At 40.4% G+C, this 17,668-nt stretch overlaps 2 protein-coding genes across 3 annotated transcripts in view; one reads left to right on the forward strand and one right to left on the reverse strand.

The window, feature by feature from the left end:
* The first annotated feature begins 13 nt into the window (after nt 1-13).
* SLC4A1AP (solute carrier family 4 member 1 adaptor protein) lies at nt 14-16,797 on the forward strand. Its single transcript, XM_066178450.1, has 14 exons — nt 14-551; nt 1,255-1,438; nt 2,113-2,235; nt 3,017-3,077; nt 3,920-4,059; nt 4,188-4,348; nt 4,904-4,973; nt 8,680-8,869; nt 9,679-9,790; nt 10,902-11,148; nt 11,908-11,982; nt 12,996-13,066; nt 15,215-15,287; nt 16,413-16,797. The coding sequence occupies exons 1-14, from the start codon at nt 15-17 to the stop codon at nt 16,460-16,462; spliced, it is 2,094 nt and encodes a 697-aa protein (XP_066034547.1). The 5' UTR covers nt 14; the 3' UTR covers nt 16,463-16,797.
* The window catches only part of LOC136286649 (uncharacterized), a 105,883-nt gene continuing 93,186 nt past the window's right edge, over nt 4,972-17,668 (reverse strand). Inside the window, exon 4 of one of the 2 annotated variants that reach the window (XM_066178454.1) lies at nt 4,972-6,849. In XM_066178454.1, the coding sequence (XP_066034551.1) occupies nt 6,697-6,849 (153 nt within the window). In that variant the 3' untranslated portion in view covers nt 4,972-6,696. Of the gene's footprint in view, nt 6,850-10,200; nt 10,464-17,668 lie in introns of those variants that run through there. The other variant, XM_066178451.1, reaches the window with a different exon arrangement.

Raw genomic sequence — 17,668 nt, forward strand, 5'->3', positions numbered from 1 at the left:
ACGGACCCGGGAAGATGGCGGAGGCGGCGGAGGCAGTGGAGGCTGAGCCCGCCGAGCCCGCCGCCTTCAAGCGGCCGAGCCGCCCGCTGCCCGCCGCCCCCGGGCCCGGCGACGCGGGGCCCAGCCCGCCGGGAGCCCCCCGCGCAGCCGCCGCCGCGCCGCCCGCGCCGCGCTACGAGGAGCCGCCGTGGGGCAGCCGCCCGCCCGCCGGCTCCGGGTACGGGCTGGAGGTGCTGAAGGGCGGCGTGCTGCTGGGCTCGGTGCGGCTGGAGGACAGCAGCTGGTTCTTGGTGGGGCGGCTGCCCGGCTGCGCCCTGTCCCTGGAGCACCCGTCGGTGTCGCGGCACCACGCCGTGTTGCAGTACCGCGGCGCCGGCTGCTCCCCCGACGAGCCCAGCGGCGCCGATGCCGCCGGGTTCTACGTGTACGACCTGGGCAGCACTCACGGCACCTTCCTCAACAAGGCGCGGGTGCCGCCCCGCACCTACTGCCGGGTGCGGGTGGGCCACGGGCTGCGCTTCGGGGGCAGCTCCCGCCTCTTCCTCCTGCAGGTGGGTCGGGGTTCGGGCTCGGGCGGCTCCGGAGCGTGTGCGGGGGGGTAAAGGCTGGCCCGGATCAGGCTCAGGAATTTTCCCGGCTCCGTCGGGTGACTGCCTGAGGTCTGAGGCTGTTTGGAAGCAGCCCAGCGCTGCCGGCGTTGTTTTACTGGGAGAGAAGCCGTGGGTATCTGCTGCGGGCTCTGCAGTGAGGTGTGGGGCTGCGGCTTTCTGCTGATGTGCAGTGAGTGCAAAAGGCAGTTCCCTCCAACAGTGTGATGCATTAGGAATGTCCTTCTGACGCCGCAGTAAATAAAGAACTAATAATTCTCCGTGAACAAGGGGAGTGTTTGTTAGTAGGGACTTGGACCCCACATCGTGTGTGGTAGCCGCACTTCAGAAGCTGCTCATTCCTCAGATTCACCCGTGTTGTTCTGACAGGAATTTTTACCATTAGCCTTTTAGTTACAGTTATATGTGAGATGCCTCTGACTGCAAGTACACAGTAATGCTTATTTCTCCCTGCCCTGCTTTTGAAAATGCCGTTAAAACTAATATATTTTGGAATGCAAACCATAACTAATGGTCAAATAATTCCAGTTTTTGAAGAGCAGCGTAAAGATGTGTTTATGTTATTATATGTAGTCTGCATGCGTGTTGGAAATACTTGCTTGAGGTTTTTTAAAAACACTTCTGCTAATTTTCTGTTTTGACTTAGGGACCCAAAGAAGACCAAGAGTCTGAGTCAGAACTAACTGTGACTGAACTGAAGGCACTACGCAAGCAGCAGCAAGCAAAATTAGAAAAGACAATGTTGGGAGAGGACTCTGATGAGGAAGATGAGAAAGAAGAGAGAAATGAAAGGAGTCAGAACAGTGATATGAGCTGCTCATGGGGAATGGGTAAGTGATGATGTATCAATTGAGTGGTACGCATTAGAAAGTCTGTAAACCTGTTTTCACTGAATATTATGGTTAATCTTCCAACTGGCTGCCAAGAGTCACAATCCAGTCAATGTTTTTGAGTACAAATTAATCTTTTTGCTGTTAAAAAGAAGGGTGTGTGAAAAGCCAACATCTTGTGAGCTCCTTTGAAGGAGGTAATGTGGTTATGCCTATAAAAGGCCATGAAACTTAAAGCTTAATCAATGCTCTTTGGTTTGCTCCTGTGATGATGTCCACACATTTGCCCAAGAAGTGAAACTTGACTGCTCGGGACTGCTATGCAGGATAGCTGTCTTTACATTTAAACAGGAAATCCACATATTAGAGCTAGATAAATGATAATTAATGAGCTTTTTGCAACAAAGTGAGTTGGGGTTTTTTGAGTGAAAATGTATAAGCTCATAAACCTTTGAAAGTACTGAAACTGACATTGATCTGCAAAACTGGATCATATGTTGGAAACGCATAGCAAAAAACCTTTTTTTTTTTTGCTTGGGAACAGGAATAGTAAAAGTTAAGGGAAGTAATTTTATGTTGAACTGCTACTTCTTTCAAACTAATGAAAGTTGAAATATACTGGTGTTTTCTTTCTGATGTGTCAGGGGGTTTTTTTGACTTTGTATGTCTTCTAGGTGAGGATGCTGAGGAGGATGAGGTTGAAGAAAACCCTATTGCTGTTGATTTTCAGGATGTTCAAGATGCTTTTTATGTGAAAGATCCTAGGAAGGCCTTACAGGGCTTTTTTGATAGAGAAGGTAATTTTTTCTTTTTTTTTAATCAAATGTGGGGTTTTTTACTTAGCAAAGGGTTATTTGGTTGTTTATTTTTTGTAGGGGGATTTAAGGTGTCGTGGGAGCAAAACTTTTCTCTTACATTGTGGGTAATATTTTTTGTTTCATTAGGTTTTGGTGGGGATTTGTAGTGGTTTGTTTCGGGGTTTTTTCATTAAAACTTGTCTCAACATTGTCTATCTGAGACTTAGTTACTAATTCCTAAACCGCAGTGAGCAGCTTGTATTCCTCTGGAGTGACACTCAAACTTCCCCCACACCTTGAAGTTATGCAGAAAAATCAAAACCTCTCAATTTCCAGACTATTTGCTTTGGAGATGGCTGTAATTGCGTATAACTATAAAATGGGAAAATCTAAAAAAAGATAAAAGGCAATAATCAAGTGCTCTAAAGTTTCAGTGGTTGCTAGTGAAACTTAAAGAATATTCACTTCCTTGTTAAAGTGAAAAAGCAATCTTCATGACAAACAGCATCTGTGAATTCAGGCTGCACACTGTTGTTGCTTCAGCATCATTTACTTTAATACATACAGAGACAAGATTGTTTTTTTCTTCGAACTACATGTTCCTAAACAGGCCACTTAGAGATTTTTTGGTCTAAGAAAGTAAGACAAAATCATGGTATGTAATAAGAGCTCATTATCCAGTTTGTTTAGAAGAATGTCCCATGACATTCTTCTCTGCTATAAAGATTATTCCTGCTTATTTCAATTTTGGCTACTACATCAACTTTCTTCTTTTCTCTAGGAGAAGAGTTAGAATATGAGTATGATGATCGTGGGCACAACAGCTGGCTGTGCAGGATCAAGTATGTACATCTCTATTCCTTTGGTACATGGAAGCTGACTGTTGAATTTACAAACAAAAGCTAAAGGAATTACCTATTGTGTTACACTTGGCAAGGAAGCCAGATAGATTTAGATGTAAGCCCTGATACTGAGACAGAAGTTCAAGGATCAGTGCCTGTGCTCCTTTTTTGTTCTGACACGATTTGGTTTTCCTAGGGGATCAAAATCAGGAAAACAGGAGTCTAGGTTCTTTCAGCTCCCCTTGTTTTGAGCAATATGTGAAATTGAAATACAAGAGAAGAAACTAGGAAACAATTCAATTCCTAATGAGAAAGATCAAAACAACCCCAAACTTTATTCTAGTGTGGGCCCGATTTCAGTTCCTGTATGGTATAAGACAGTTTTTGAGGGGTTCCTGCCAAAGGCCACTAATGTAATTCTTTTATAAGACAGGAGAAAATGAGGTGGAAATTAAGTCAAGAAGTCTCAACATGGTAATTGGTTGTACTGCTTAAAAATCCTTTGCTTCAGCATGGAAACTATTTGTTACTCATGTTGTATGGATACAGGATACCTGTACTTCAAATGATTCAGGGATTGACATTTAACCTTTTAACTTCTTGTATTTCCAATGGAATAAACAGAGGAAAAATTATTCTTTGGACCAGTGAAATACAAATTGACTGGCATGATTAGGAAATCATGCTTGTGTTTTGATTGGTTCTGTATGAAATGAAAAGTGGAAATATTTAACACAAAAAAAGATTAAAATGAAGTGGCAGTGCTGCTGTAAAATATCTGAGTAACATCGCTGAAAAGCTGTTTGTATCTGAGCTGTTCTCTGATCCTTCAAACTGAACAGGTTGCCTGTGGATGATGCATCAGGGAAGCAGCTGGTGGCAGAGGTTCTCCATTCAGGAAAAAAGAAGGAAGCAATGATACAATGTGCACTGGAAGCTTGCAGGCTGCTGGATGCTCGAGGAGTACTGAGGCAAGAAGCAGGTGAAGAATAACTGTGATCATTCTAAATGCCCTAAATTAGGGATTTGAGATTGCTGTCTTGTGTTTACTTTATTGGTGAGTGGTATGCAAATCATTTTGTTTCTTGGCTTCTCCTGTGCCTTCCTCAGTATCCCGAAAAAGGAAATCAAAGAACTGGGAAGATGAGGATTTTTATGACAGTGACGATGACACCTTCCTTGATCGAACTGGTGCTGTGGAAAAGAAACGCCTGAACAGAATGAAGAAAGCTGGGAAAATAGAAGAAAAACCAGAGACTTATGACTCCCTGGTAAGAATAGTTATGATGACATGTTACTCAGGGTTACTCTCTCATGCCTGTAGTATATTATGACTAAGAAAAAATCTTAGTGGATCATGGCAGTGGATGAAGAAAATGCCAGAACAGGATACTTCTAAATTAGTTTTAAATCATTGGAAAATAATTCCAAGCTTTTAAGTCGACAGGACACATCCTAAAGAAATATCTTATTCTGCTTCAAAGAATAAGAATTCTGAACTGACAGACCCTTGACAACAATAAGTCCTACAAAGACAATAGGGTATGAGGGATAGGAGGGGTTGGAGGGTTCAGTGGTGGTATAACACTGCTGCAGAAGAATTATGCATCCTGTTGTGTTTCAGAAACGGTTTAAATAATTTCCTATGTCAAGAAATGAATAAGTTGTTTAGTGACAATCTAGACTTCCACTTTTTTTTCAGCCAAGGAAGTCCTGGTCAAAGCTCAGAAGTAGAAAAGTGGAAGTGATTTGATAGGACACTTGAGTAACTGTTAAAATGAGATTTTAACAAGATAAAGTCTTCTAAGCTTGTTGTTCTCTCATAGGTCACAAAGCTAAAAGAAGCAGAAAATGAGCTTTCTGAGATAACAGAGAAGCTGAAGGTTTCAGGGAAAGGTAAGGCGTGAAGTTTATTTGATGACAGTGCTTTCCATGAAGAAAAATACAGAGCTGAAAATTATCTTAGGGATTTCTCTTTTCAGAGGTTTGGGGTTTATTTTTTTTGGTTTTTTTTGTGTGTGTCCACTTTTCACAAAGGAATAGAAAGGTTTGCAGGTCACTGAGTTAGCTCGAGAGAACTCCTAGAGTCTTCATCCAGTAGTTTATGTACTCTGTTTATAGTCACTTGCTAATGAATGCAGCTTTTTCCAAAGCAAGCAACATCTAAGTTGAAGTAAGGTGGCAAGTGTACAAGCTCCTGGAGTTCTGAGAGGGTGAGTACTATTACTGTTTATCTGCCCATATTGCTGAAAGGGACCCAATTTGAGGAACACTGTTTTTTCCACTCCCTTAAAACACATTTATAAGGGAGAAGGAAAAAGCTCACAGAAAAGGTAATATATTTTATTTCACTTCTCTCGTTGTAAACATCCTGTATAAAGGAAAGGTGAGAGAAGTGTGGAGACAAAGCAGTTGACACTTGACCTGTGTGTTCAGTGAACATGTCAGTACATGAGGGTGCCATGCAAGTTCTAGGATTATGCCTTTGTTTCTGAAGGCAGAGCCTTTCCAGACCAGTGGTGGTATCTGTTAGTGAGTTATGTTTAGAAGCAAACTGTACCAATGGCTGCATTTTGCTTTCTGTCACTGATGATGTCTCATGGTGTAAAAGGCAGGCAGGAAGGAAATGTGTTTAGGCTATTTGTTCACACAAAAACCTTTTTTACAGAGTTGGCATTAATAAAGGCTGCACCATTAGTTTGTCAGCAGTTTCTCTCCAAGAAGTGTAGCAGCAGTGTGACAGCTGGGCTGTCTTCTGTGTGTTACATGGATGTGTTTCTGTCTAGTTATTCAGCTCCACACTAAAACTCACTTGTATCAACATTTTTGTTGGTGATTGATTATACCAGATTCCTGTTCAAAAAGCACTACCATTCCACCAAGCATTAGAACTGATATTCAGTGTGTTTGAAGGAATTGTTTTCAGCCTTATACTTTTGATACTGATCAGCAAAAGAAGCTAATGCTTAGATTGTCTGAGAGGTGTAATTCCAAGCTTTCGTATGTTCTGATACCTTTGTTTCTACTGATCCTGTTCCTCAGCAAGATTCTTGCATTATATTGTAGTAGAGACTAGGTGAAGGGGGAGTCAGTTCATTTTTATACTTCTGCTAACACCATATAATGCTGTAGGCCCCTTCCCCACCAAAACCTGGTCATGCATCCCAGTACACGTTTTTGTAAGTTGCAGGTGGTTACACAGCTAGTTTAGAGCCTTGGAAAAAAGCATACTCTTGGCACTTACTGAAGTACAGAGTCATTCAGCATTGGATGGGAATTCCCTAGAACTAGACCTGGGTTAAAACACACATAGAAAATACTGCATCAATCAGCTGGTTTGTTTGGGTGTTTTCTAGATCCTTGGGTTTTCTCCTATTTGAAAGCTTCAGGTTAATCACAGATGTTGAGAAAGCCAGGAGCAGTGTTATTGACCATGGAACATTCTTACCAATGTCACGAGCTGTCCAGCAAAACTGCTGCACTGCATACAGTTCTGAAACCTTAATGCCCTTTTGTTTGCTCTAGATGATTATTTGGAGCCTAAAGAGAAGAGTGTAGGTACAGCAGTGAGTGAATGGCAGGCTAAATTGCTACACCTCTTACCAAGCGCTTGGAGAAATTAAGTAGCTGTCGAAAAAAGTCTCAGTAGAAGTTCAAAAATTGCTCCCTGGAGTTCTTCAGAACTAATTACTGGTGGACTGACTTGGTATCTCTCATTCACTGATGCTGCTGAATCAAATTTATGGAGCTCTTCAGTCCCATCTTTGGTTGCCTGTTTAGGAAAAATATCAATAAGTTGATGGTGCAGTAAATAGCCCTGTAGCTTTTTGTCACTGGGATATAAAGCATAATAGACATGATTGATTCACCTCCTAATAATGTCAGATTTTACTTCAATAGTATAGAAAACTGCTGCAACAGATAAGGAATTCTAACTGTAAACCTACAAGCTGAACTAGCTGGCAGTAGGCACTGTTGGTGGAATCGAGCAGAGAATACAATTTGCAGGAAGGGACTTCCTCAGCATCACTCACTGACTGAAGCACTTACACTGCTCTGCAGTACATCAGCAAGCTCTGCATTTAATTGGGGAGCTTTAATTGTTCTGAGAATATGACTACTCACTAAACCACATCTTTGTAATTTGATTTTTAATCAAATTATCATTCTGCTCAGCTCCTGCCTGCAAGGAGGTTCAGACATTGTTAACAATACCTTTTCATTGCTGGTTTTTGTCTCGGTTCATATAAATAGTTGTGCTGAAAAAAAAGAGTATTTCTATCAGAATTTCTTTTATGACATGTTTTGTCATCATTTATGCTTGCATGGAGGTGGATCCTACAACTGTTTCTTATCTTTTGAAGCCTATTAATTCTGTATATCTTTGAACAGTTACTGTTATGGCTTTCTTATATTTTCAAATCATAAACTCTGTTTTGTTTTACCTCAGAAATATCCTTTTCAATTGAATCCATTTTTAAGCATGAGTCTTACTAGACTTTCCTCTAATTATTTAAGTCTTGTAAAACTGCTCAAATATGTACTCTTTAGAAAACTTAGTCTGTTTTATTTTTATGCATTTAAAATTTCAAGTACTACTTAATTAGCTCAAGCTGAACTGAAAATAACTCATTGATCAAGTAATTACGCTTGTGCATATATACAAAAACACTCATAAGGCAGAAAATACATATTGGATTTGCCACTTTTCGTTTAATATTAAAAGGCAGAAAACTATCTGTCAGAAGATTTGTTAAAATTCTGGCAAGAACATTTTTCTTTGTTTGCCTCCAGGTTATTTTTGATAACCATATAACAACTTTTGAAATGCTGTTCAAGCCAAAGAAAGGCATTTTTTTACTCTTGTTTGGTTATTTTAAATCCAGATATTAGAAGTCTGTATTTATTTTTTTAAGTCATTAGAGATTTAGTTTTACCTCCTGAGTTTTATTTTAATTAGTCAAATATGCATAATACTGTTAATATTTTGAAATTAGATGGAGCAGAAAGACTGTCATTACTCTTTTTCAAGTTCAAAGCAGTTTTCTTGCAGAAAATCTAGTCAAAGCAAAGGTAAGTTCTGTGTGATTGGCCTAATGCATGAAATTTGGTTTGTATGCACTCTTTCAGGGGTCGGAGGCAAGGTTGGTTGATTTTGCAAATCTTATGACATAAACATTCCAGGAAAGTCAAAATCGGATTCCCTGTGGAATGGTGTAGGTTTTTATTTTAATTTTTTAATTTTTTATTTTAATTTTTATTTTAATTATTTTAGTTTGTGACTGCAAAAAAATCCCTAAGCCACTTTTTTAGGGAGAGCAGATCTAGAAGTGAGATGAACAACCAGGAATAGCACTCACAAAGAAACATCCAGTTTTAAGAGAGGCTTTTTTAGGTAAGTGAATAAAGTTTACTTTCAGGCTTTTGTTAGGAGAAATGCTTTCATCTTTCCAGGCCTAATAACCTGCATTATTTCACGATTCAGCAGAAACTCACAAAGTGGATAGTTGTGCCTATGTACTTTATTCTCTAAAGGCAGGACCTGATGATTACAGTTATCTCCCCACCATAACATTACATATCTTCCCTTTATCTTGCCTAGTCCAGTCCCATCCAGCAGCTCAAGATTCTTTGGATGAATTCATGACTGAAATGAAATCAGGATACACGTTAGACAGCGTGGCACGAAAGAAGCTTCACTTGCGGTCGTTTGAACTGAGGAAAGAGCAGCAGAGACTGAAAGGGTTAATAAAGCTTGTCAAGCCTGCAGAGCTGCCTGAGCTGAAGCCCCAGTAAGTCTTGGTGAAAACATAAAACAATTAACTTTTCCCTTTATTCTTATCCATGGGCAGTTGTGCAAGCCCAGTAAGTAGGCAGCTTTCCAATCACAAAAGCAGGACAGCCTTCCAAGCTACCTGGCTGGTCTCTTTAAGGAGCTGCTGAGCCTCTGGGCTATTGCAGCATCTCTGGCTGAGGGAAATGCACAACACTGGAGTGAGACCTGCCCAAGCTGGCAGGATGACACGAGTAAGGGACTGGAAACAGAGTGTTAGCTTCCTTCATCTTTTTTCCCATGTGCATCCAGAAGGAACTGAGGAATTTTACAGATATTATGTACAACATGAAACCCACTTTCACTCTGTGAAATGTGTTTGGAAGTCAGATGTAGTGGCTGCTCAACTACTGCCTAGCAGCACCACTGCAGTTTGAGAGGGTGTGTGCTGGGCTCTTCTTTTATTAGTGGCAGCTTGATTAGAAGTTAATTACTTAATTCATTTAAATTAAGGCTTGGCCTCCAAGTGTGTTTTTATATGTGTGTACGTATGCAGTTGAATTTAAGGCAATCTGTGATACTGAGAGTTTTTTCTTTGTTTATTTTCTGCTTCCTGTTATGGCATATGTCTGAATCCTGCAACATATAAATAGGATGGTAGAGTCATCTCCTGCAGCATCCTCTTTGGATGCTGCAAGTGGGAGAGAAATAAAAGAATTTTTATATATCCACTTCTCATAGACAGACTTTTTTTTTTTTTGCATTTGTATATATAAGATTTGTTTAATACTTTGTACACTGTTTTCCTTTGTGTCTAATTTTTATTAGGGGTGGGAATAACAGTCTGAATGCAGAGAACAAGCCTAAAAAGATGAACCTGCCTCTCTTTGGTGCAATGAAAGGGGGGAGCAAATTCAAGCTGAAAACTGGAAGCCTAGGGGTAAGTTGTACTTGTCAGTGTGGCAAGTCAGTGACTGTGGGACCACATTCTCAGGCTATGGAGGCTGTAGGTGGCAACTGTGTCTTCTCACATGCATGGAAACAGCATGGAAGTGCAGCCTGTGGCAGTGGAAGGTGAATGGGCAATGAGCAGGGGCTGTTGGATGTCATTTGCTGCCAGCAGTTGCCATTCTGTGTCCTTGTACAGCCAGTTTCCTGGGGCACAGTTGTGGTCAAAAGGCAGTGGATCAGGAGAGGCAGTTTGGGGACATGAGGCTGAACCAGTGCTCTGCATCAGCAGCCTGTCCTTTTCTTGTTTTTCTCCATCTTCATTGCCAAGATCATATCCAAGATTGACTCAGTTTCCAGTGCCCCTCTTATGAAAAGATTGCACTCCTTGTTTATGGAGTGGACAAGTTTTTTCATCATCCATCTCTACCAATAACTTTTCCTTAAACCCTAACTATTCGTCATCCTGAGAGCATTTCCTTACCAGCTGTCTCTGACAGTAGTGCATGTGCTTTCTGCTGGAATGAGTATCTGTGACATCTGCCTCTGTCTTGGCACTGATGAGTTTCAGCCCTTATGGATTTCTGCGTGAGGCCAAGTGTGTTTTTAGCCCCACAAAGGTTCATCACGCTCTGAACGTTGCCAGCAACCTCCCAGAAACGGCTCTAGAAAAATTAGTGAGACAGCATGATCGGAGGTGTTTTGAAAAAGCAAAAAAGTTTTAATTAAAGCAAAAATAACAGACTATACAAAACAAAAGAATAAAAACCATGCACAGTGCAGGGAGGTCCCTTGCACCTGCTGAGACACCCCGAAAATGCCCAGAGAATCTCCGTCCTCTCTCTTAAGTGTTCAAGGATCTAGGATGGGGTTTTTGGCATGCTGCCCAATAGAAAATAGCTGCATTTCTTGAGGAACAGCTCAAGGGTCCAACAGGTGCTTTTGTCCTGGCACTGGGCCAGTTATAGTGAGAAGAGCATAGAAGTTTCTGTTTCATCTTCCTTATAGGTTCAGGGGTGAGGCTTAAACTCTTTTCCTAATATGGGAACACCTGCTTGGGGCTGGGGGTGCACTGCAACAACGCCCAAGTCTTTGTCTTGCAGAAGTTGCCTGTTAAGCGTCCAGACATCCCTGAAAGCTTATTCAAAATGAAAGATGATGGACCAGAGGAGGAGGAGGAGGAGGAGGAGGAAGAGGAAGAAATGGAAGAGCACCAAGAAGCAGATGCACTAAACAGCAGAGTATCAAACATGGAAATGAAAATGACAATAGAGAAAGAAATAGGGAAAGAAACTCATGCTCCTGATGGCTCTCCTTGCAGTAACAGAAATCCAGAATCCCTTCAGGACGGTAAATCGTTGTTTCTGATTTTTCCAGTAATGAAGATGAGTCTGTAACTGCTGAGCTTTTCAGAGCTATGTGAATCAAATGTTTGAGTCACACGTTCTCCAGCCTATTTATTTTCCGTAGTTTTTTTGCCACGACTCCAGAGTCTGTGTGGCAGCAGCTGAATTTCACATGATTCTGGTTGAAACTCTGCTTGGCAGTCAGTTTTTCGTGCCTTTTGGTGAAATAGAATAAACTTCCTGGATGTAAGGAAGTCCTATTTTGATAAGCCCTGTTTCCATTAAATTGATTGTCCAAATGAAAACAACTGCAATGTTTTGTTGGCAGTAAAAGTGGCAAAATAAGTTCTGTACAAAATTTCAGATCCATTTGTAAGGAGGAAAAGCAATTTCAAAAGTGGTAATGGAAAGGTAGCTTTGAGGTATCTCCAATCCCTCCTTTTCTGTATCAGTCTGATGAATTTGAAAACTCAGTAATGATGTTTCTCGGTGAGCAGTATGTTTGATAACAGAAAGCTAGTTCTAGCTTTTGGCTTAATGCTGGACATGTTACTGTTGAAAAGTGCTTTAACACATAACAGAATTTTCTTTATAGTCTTGCAATGGGCTTGGTGGATGAAATAATTTTGAAAACTTTTGAGAGGAGAGTTCTTCCTGAGACAAATGTAGCAAAGAGTTCCCTTTTGTGCTAGGTCTCAGGGATGCACTCTGCTCATCAGAGTTACTGCAGTGCCCACTAAGCTCTTCCTTTTTTGTGTTACAGGCGTTGATTTTCTGCCTGAGCCAAAGGTATTGAGGAATGAATCTCAGATGGGACCCTCACAGGAGAAATCCCAAGGTGAACAGTACAATACAGACTATTTTGTAACGGCATGTGGGTTTAGAAACTGACTAAAGGACTTATTATCTTATGTGGGTCAAAGGAAACTGGGCCTAATCTAGAGTCTAAAGAATCTAGAACTGAAATGAAAGATTGTGTTTTGCTTGGGAAGTGTATGGTAAAGACTGGGCACTTGCACTACATTACAGCTGTCCTTGCTTTTCGTAGTCATTAACTGTTTAGAGATCTTTTGTTTCAAAGAATCAGCATGAGAAGAAGAATTAATTTCGGAGAATATGATGATGCTTTTTCCTCCGTTATCCTCTTGCACTAGCTCTTAACACTACAGAAGGACAAAACTTCCTTTTATAAAGTGACAAATGCTGCATAACATTAAGTAATAATCTTCTGGTGACCTAGGTGATGCCTCTTCATGTATGCACAAAAATCAGATGTTCAAAATGAAGAATGTTAGGTGTACATGAAGGAGATTTTTATGACCTTTCTATTTTTTCATAACTCAGACTCCATAGAATCTGCCCTCATCATCTCACCCATAGACAACCATGGGAGTATCAATATTTCAAATATTAAGTGGCAGAAAACCAAGGAATTCTTTTCACCCATCAACTCTAAAGTTTGGTGTTTGTTTTTTTAAAAAAGCAAATTGGTCCTGCACATTTTCTACTCCTCCTTTTCTAAATGAATCACTGCAGTGATTACAGATAGTAAGTGTCTTTTAGAAAATAAACATCTGCCATTAACTAAAGTTAATCTTACAGAATCACTAATAGAGGGTCTTATTAAACTGCATTCAGTTACATGACTGACAGTGTATTTAACATAAGTTAAATCTAGGATAAAAAAAAAGATGTTCAGCAGTATTATTCTCAAGTATGAATTGTGGTGCAGGGAGATAATCTTGGATTTCCCTATGGATGTATTAATTTTTATGTGAACTTCCTATAAGTTTATACCTGTAGAATTGGTCATTTGTGCTGTGTCATAAAACAATTCTGCTTTCTTCCCAGCATCCAAGGTAGTAAATAAGGAACCTGAAGAGACATCTGAGAAAGTTAAGAAAATCAGTAGCTCAAGCAAGGTCAGTTATAACACCATGACTCCTGCAGCTTAAGAGGAAGTAACTTCTAAGCTCTTTTTTAGTGAAATTGTAACAAGTTGACAGAGTCTAACTTGGTCATAGTAGTGCTTCTCTGCAAAGACCCAAATGTAGAACTATACACTGCCATTGAACGCAGATTTTGGAGTCTCCAATAAAAAGGTAAAGCACAGCATTTCAGGCATACCAGAGGCTCTCTGTTCAATCACAAAAGGGTTTTATTTTTCACCTTTTCACTTGGTAGTTACTAATTGCTGCTTCTCCTGTATCACAAGTGTTGTAGAACACAGGTGCTCTCCAGGCTTTGGAATGTCAATGCAAAGCTTTCCTTGGAGAGTAGCCTGGGTAATACATATTGACTGACACAGCACACAGTGTACTAAAGCTGCAGTTAGTCTGTGTCAAACCTCATCCTTCTCTGTAAGATGTGAAAGAGATGAGTTTGAGAGATTAATGTCTTTTGCAACCAAGTTGTCACTAAATTTGAGTGGTTGTACCAGGGTAATGTTTCTCCTGTGCATAAGATTTGTATTAAAATGTAAAGTATGTGAGCTTTGCACATTTGGGGACTCAGTCAATTGTTGCCTTCCTGAAGCTGGGAAGGATCTTCTCTGACAGCCTGATGATTATTGTGAGGCTCTTCCCTTTAGAGGGCATCCCACCCATCTGCTGACTGCCATCAGAGATGACTATACTTGGTGGGCCATGAGTTCTGACCACTGGGACAGTTTCTTTGTGGGCACCATCTAATTTTAGCCCTGCAGCACTTAGTGAACCTCAGACCCCTGCGTCCTGTGTGTGCTGACTGCTGCTTTGTTAGTCCTGGCAGAGACCCAGCGATTGGGTAGGCACAGTCCTCAGAACTGTCTTCTGTTGCTGGCCTTCTAAAGATGCTAAAGAAATTGAGATTTTATTTATACCAGTAAAGCCCAAGTTTGACCGCTTTTATGAATATGGGAGGACAAAAGAGTTTTTCGTGCTGAGGCAGTCAAGTCAGCACCTCTCATCAGCATAAAGTTTGCTCTAGCACTGAGCATTCTCCAAATGCCAGATGGCTTAGAAGTATTTTTTCTCCCATCACAAATCACTTTCTCTACATGCTGTCTCTGCCTTTGGGCTCAGATCTTGCATGGAAAGTATCAATCAGAAGTCAGCTATTTTCTTTTTTTGTTTTTTTGGGGTTTTTTTTGAAATATTTCAATAACTTTGAATCATGTAAAACTGGAAAAATAATTTTCAAGTGATTGCTCACAGGCCATATTTAAAAGCTGTACAGCTCTGCAGTCTAATGTTTTGGAAAACATTAATCTTCTAAAAAGGCTGGTTTAGATATTAATTTGGGGAAGGAAAGCTGTTGAGGGAATGAAAGTTTGTTTCAACTGCCTAACTTGAGACTGTAATAATGCTACAGAGTAATGCAAGTCAGTGCTGAGTAACTTGGCATTATTTTGAGCTCTTAAGTCTTGCACTCTACAGTTATATGATTTTTTTTACCTGCAGTTGTTGAAAATAGAAGTTGTTGAGAAATTATGCTGATTTGGCAAAACTTAAAAATCTAGGGACAAAAAGATACTGCTGTGCCAACAACTGCACTGCAAGTGACCTGTTGTGGTTTGCTTTAAGATTTCAAGATGCCAGCGAGACCTGAAAACAATGAGTGTTCTTTTCTTTTTGAAAACTAAGTTATCCTTATATAACACCAGTTTGAAAGTCACCTTGAACCCAAAGTTTTCAGTGGTACTGTGCATTGAAATCAGTAAAGCAGCTATTGAAAATCCTACTCTAAAGCTTTTCCCTGTATAAAGAAATCCTATGTCAAATGACATCACCAGACATTAGGATTAAACTGTCCAGAAGTGGACAGATTTTGTTTTGAGGGGGAAATTAGACTGGATGACTTCCAGAGGTCCTCTCTAAACAGCATTTTTATTAGTCTCTGACTCTCATGGAAATGAACCTGATCTATTTAAGGGTTTGAGCTTTTGTCTGTATAACTGTTTTCATACCTGACTCTTGTAGATATAACCCTCATCTCTCATTATCTGTCTCTGAATTAAGTGAGGGATTTAGCAGCTGTGACATACTGGTAGAAGGGTACAGCACCTTAAAAAATCTTTCCTCTCTTTGCAGGCCCAACAACCTTTTATTTCCTCACAGTACCCAGATGATGACCCAGACTACTGCATATGGATTCCTCCTGCAGGTATTAACCATTTCCTTACTGGTTGTAGTCTCGTAACTCAGGAATCTTGAGAAAAAGCTAACTGAGGAATACTTTACCCCAGAACCTGATGTTTTGTGGCATGTTATGCCCCATGTTTGTTGTATGGCCATGCAAGTCTTGCAGTGAAATACAGACCATAGCTGTAGTAGCTTCCTGGCAATGGAGAGTTACACCTGAAGTTTGTTTTTCAGTTTTGTAACACCTGAGAGAACTAACTGCATTCACACATGGTGATGGTATGATAAGCTAGTTGAAAGATGAGCTCAAACCTTCCCTAGGGACAAATGCTCCAGCAGTGTTAGAATTCTCACTTTCCACAGAAGTCTGTGAAATTCAAAAATGCTTCTTTACATTGGAATACAAACACTGGGTCAGCTGTTTCAGAGAAAAGCCTTGATGCTTTGGTGAAGGCACTGAATAATTGATGCAACATATGTTAAACTTGAATAATTTTTTATCTTTAGTTCCAGGGTGTTTTTAGCTAGGTGAAGTTATTTTTAAACAGGGTAATGAATGTTCAGTTCCTCTAAAATAGAAAACTTATTTTAGCGCATTGAGGTTTTCAATGTTCAAAGCTTAGCCTTGACTTGATAGATTCATTACTATAATTTTTGTAAGGCTGTTGCAAGGTTATATAAATAAGAATAATTTTCACTGAAGAAAACTGTAATCTGGTGAATCATCCTTCAATGAAAAGACTGCACATCTCTGACATATGAATCCACAGGAACAGAACACTGGTTTCAGTAACTCCAAAGTCTGATCTGGGATAGTTAAGCAAGCTGTGTCCATAAGAGGGAGCTCTGTTTTTTGGCTCTACCTGACAATAAATAATCAAATGTTCCTTCTAAGTTGGCACTATGAGGGCTCCAGAAAAAAAAACTCAAACAAAACAGCCACAAACTCAGGAGTACCTGATGTAATCTTAACACTATTAGTAAAACTGAAATGAATTGTCAGTGTAAAAAGACACATTGTAATATGCAGTCTGACTTTTTATCCTCTGTGCTTGTATGGTTGGTGCTGCCTAGAGACTATTTCATGCGCATTTATCTTAGGTGAGGGGTAAAAGGGATAATGCAACTCTTTCTCTTTGTCCATTAGGTCAAAGTGGTGATGGCAAGACTCATCTCAATGAAAAATATGGCTACTAAGCTTCCAGTGCCCCAGGGTGCATCTGAGGCTTGAAGGACTGCTCTGTTTTGGACTCTTTCACTACACGTTGTGACAGATAAGAGACTTGGATTTTCAGATGCTGTTTGAATTCAAGGGCATCAGCAGCTGCTCTGGCTCTTAACTTTCCCTGTATGTCCTCTGTTTGTCTTCCAGATACTTTTTTAAAGTAAAAGCCCGCACATTCTTCTGCCTCTTCTTTCATTTTTAGCCTTGGGTTTTTTTTTTTTAATTTGGCTTGAAACAGTAAGCTCATTTTTCCTTTTGTAAATAAAAGCAGACAAAAATATTAAAAGAATACACCTCTGTATACTTACAGGCTTGGTAAAATTTATTCATATTGGGTTTATGCAATTAAAATAAGAAATATTACTGGTTTGTTTCTGTGGTTGCTGTTTGAAAATACTGTCACTGTAAACACAGCCTAAAACTTGAGGGTTCTTTTGGTTTTCCTTTCCTATGGAAAAAAGAACAACTTATACTTTGAAAATTGTTTTCATTTCTCCCTTGTGCAGTTGTTGGAATACGTGGTATGGAGTGGACAGGAAATGGTGGATGTACAGTGTTATAAAGGCCCAGAAATGCCAAAGAACTGAAGAGTCTGGCACTGTTTGAGTCAGGGGGTGACAGAAGAAACAGTTGGAAGGATATCCTGGAAAAGCCTATAATGGAGCCTGTTCTTGTGTCCTAACATGAGCAAAGTGCCATCTTAATGTGGTTCAGGGCATGCCTGATAAATAGTCTTTGTCTGGAGGAATTCCCTGTGTGACTCAGGATTGTCCCAGAGCCTGTGCTGTGGTAAAGGCAAAGTCATGCAGGATGTGTGAGGGTTTAAATAGCTGTGGGCACAACCATACAGGGGAAGGAAAACTGGAAATGATAGTCTTGCAAAGCAGGGACACACATCCTAGGGGTGCATCCTCATGGACAAATCACAAGAGGGCACATCAGAAGCTGGATAACCATACAACTCCTTACTTAACAGGCTCAAGCTACCAAACACCATCTTTGCCTGTAATCTGTAGCATATGTAGCAGGGTTTTGTCTGCATCTGCACACCAGGCTGGACAGCCTAAAGCTTCCTGCTTCTGGCAGAGACATATCTTTATGTAATCCAAGGAAAGGCTGTTGCCTCTCTATTCAAAATGCCAGACCTCATAGGTTTCACAGCTGTAGCCCTTCCCTAG

Source organism: Chamaea fasciata, unplaced genomic scaffold (genome assembly GCF_029207755.1).
Source record: "Chamaea fasciata isolate MVZ Bird 193981 ecotype frontalis unplaced genomic scaffold, bChaFas1.0.hap1 SCAF_3, whole genome shotgun sequence".
NCBI lineage: Eukaryota > Metazoa > Chordata > Aves > Passeriformes > Sylviidae > Chamaea > Chamaea fasciata.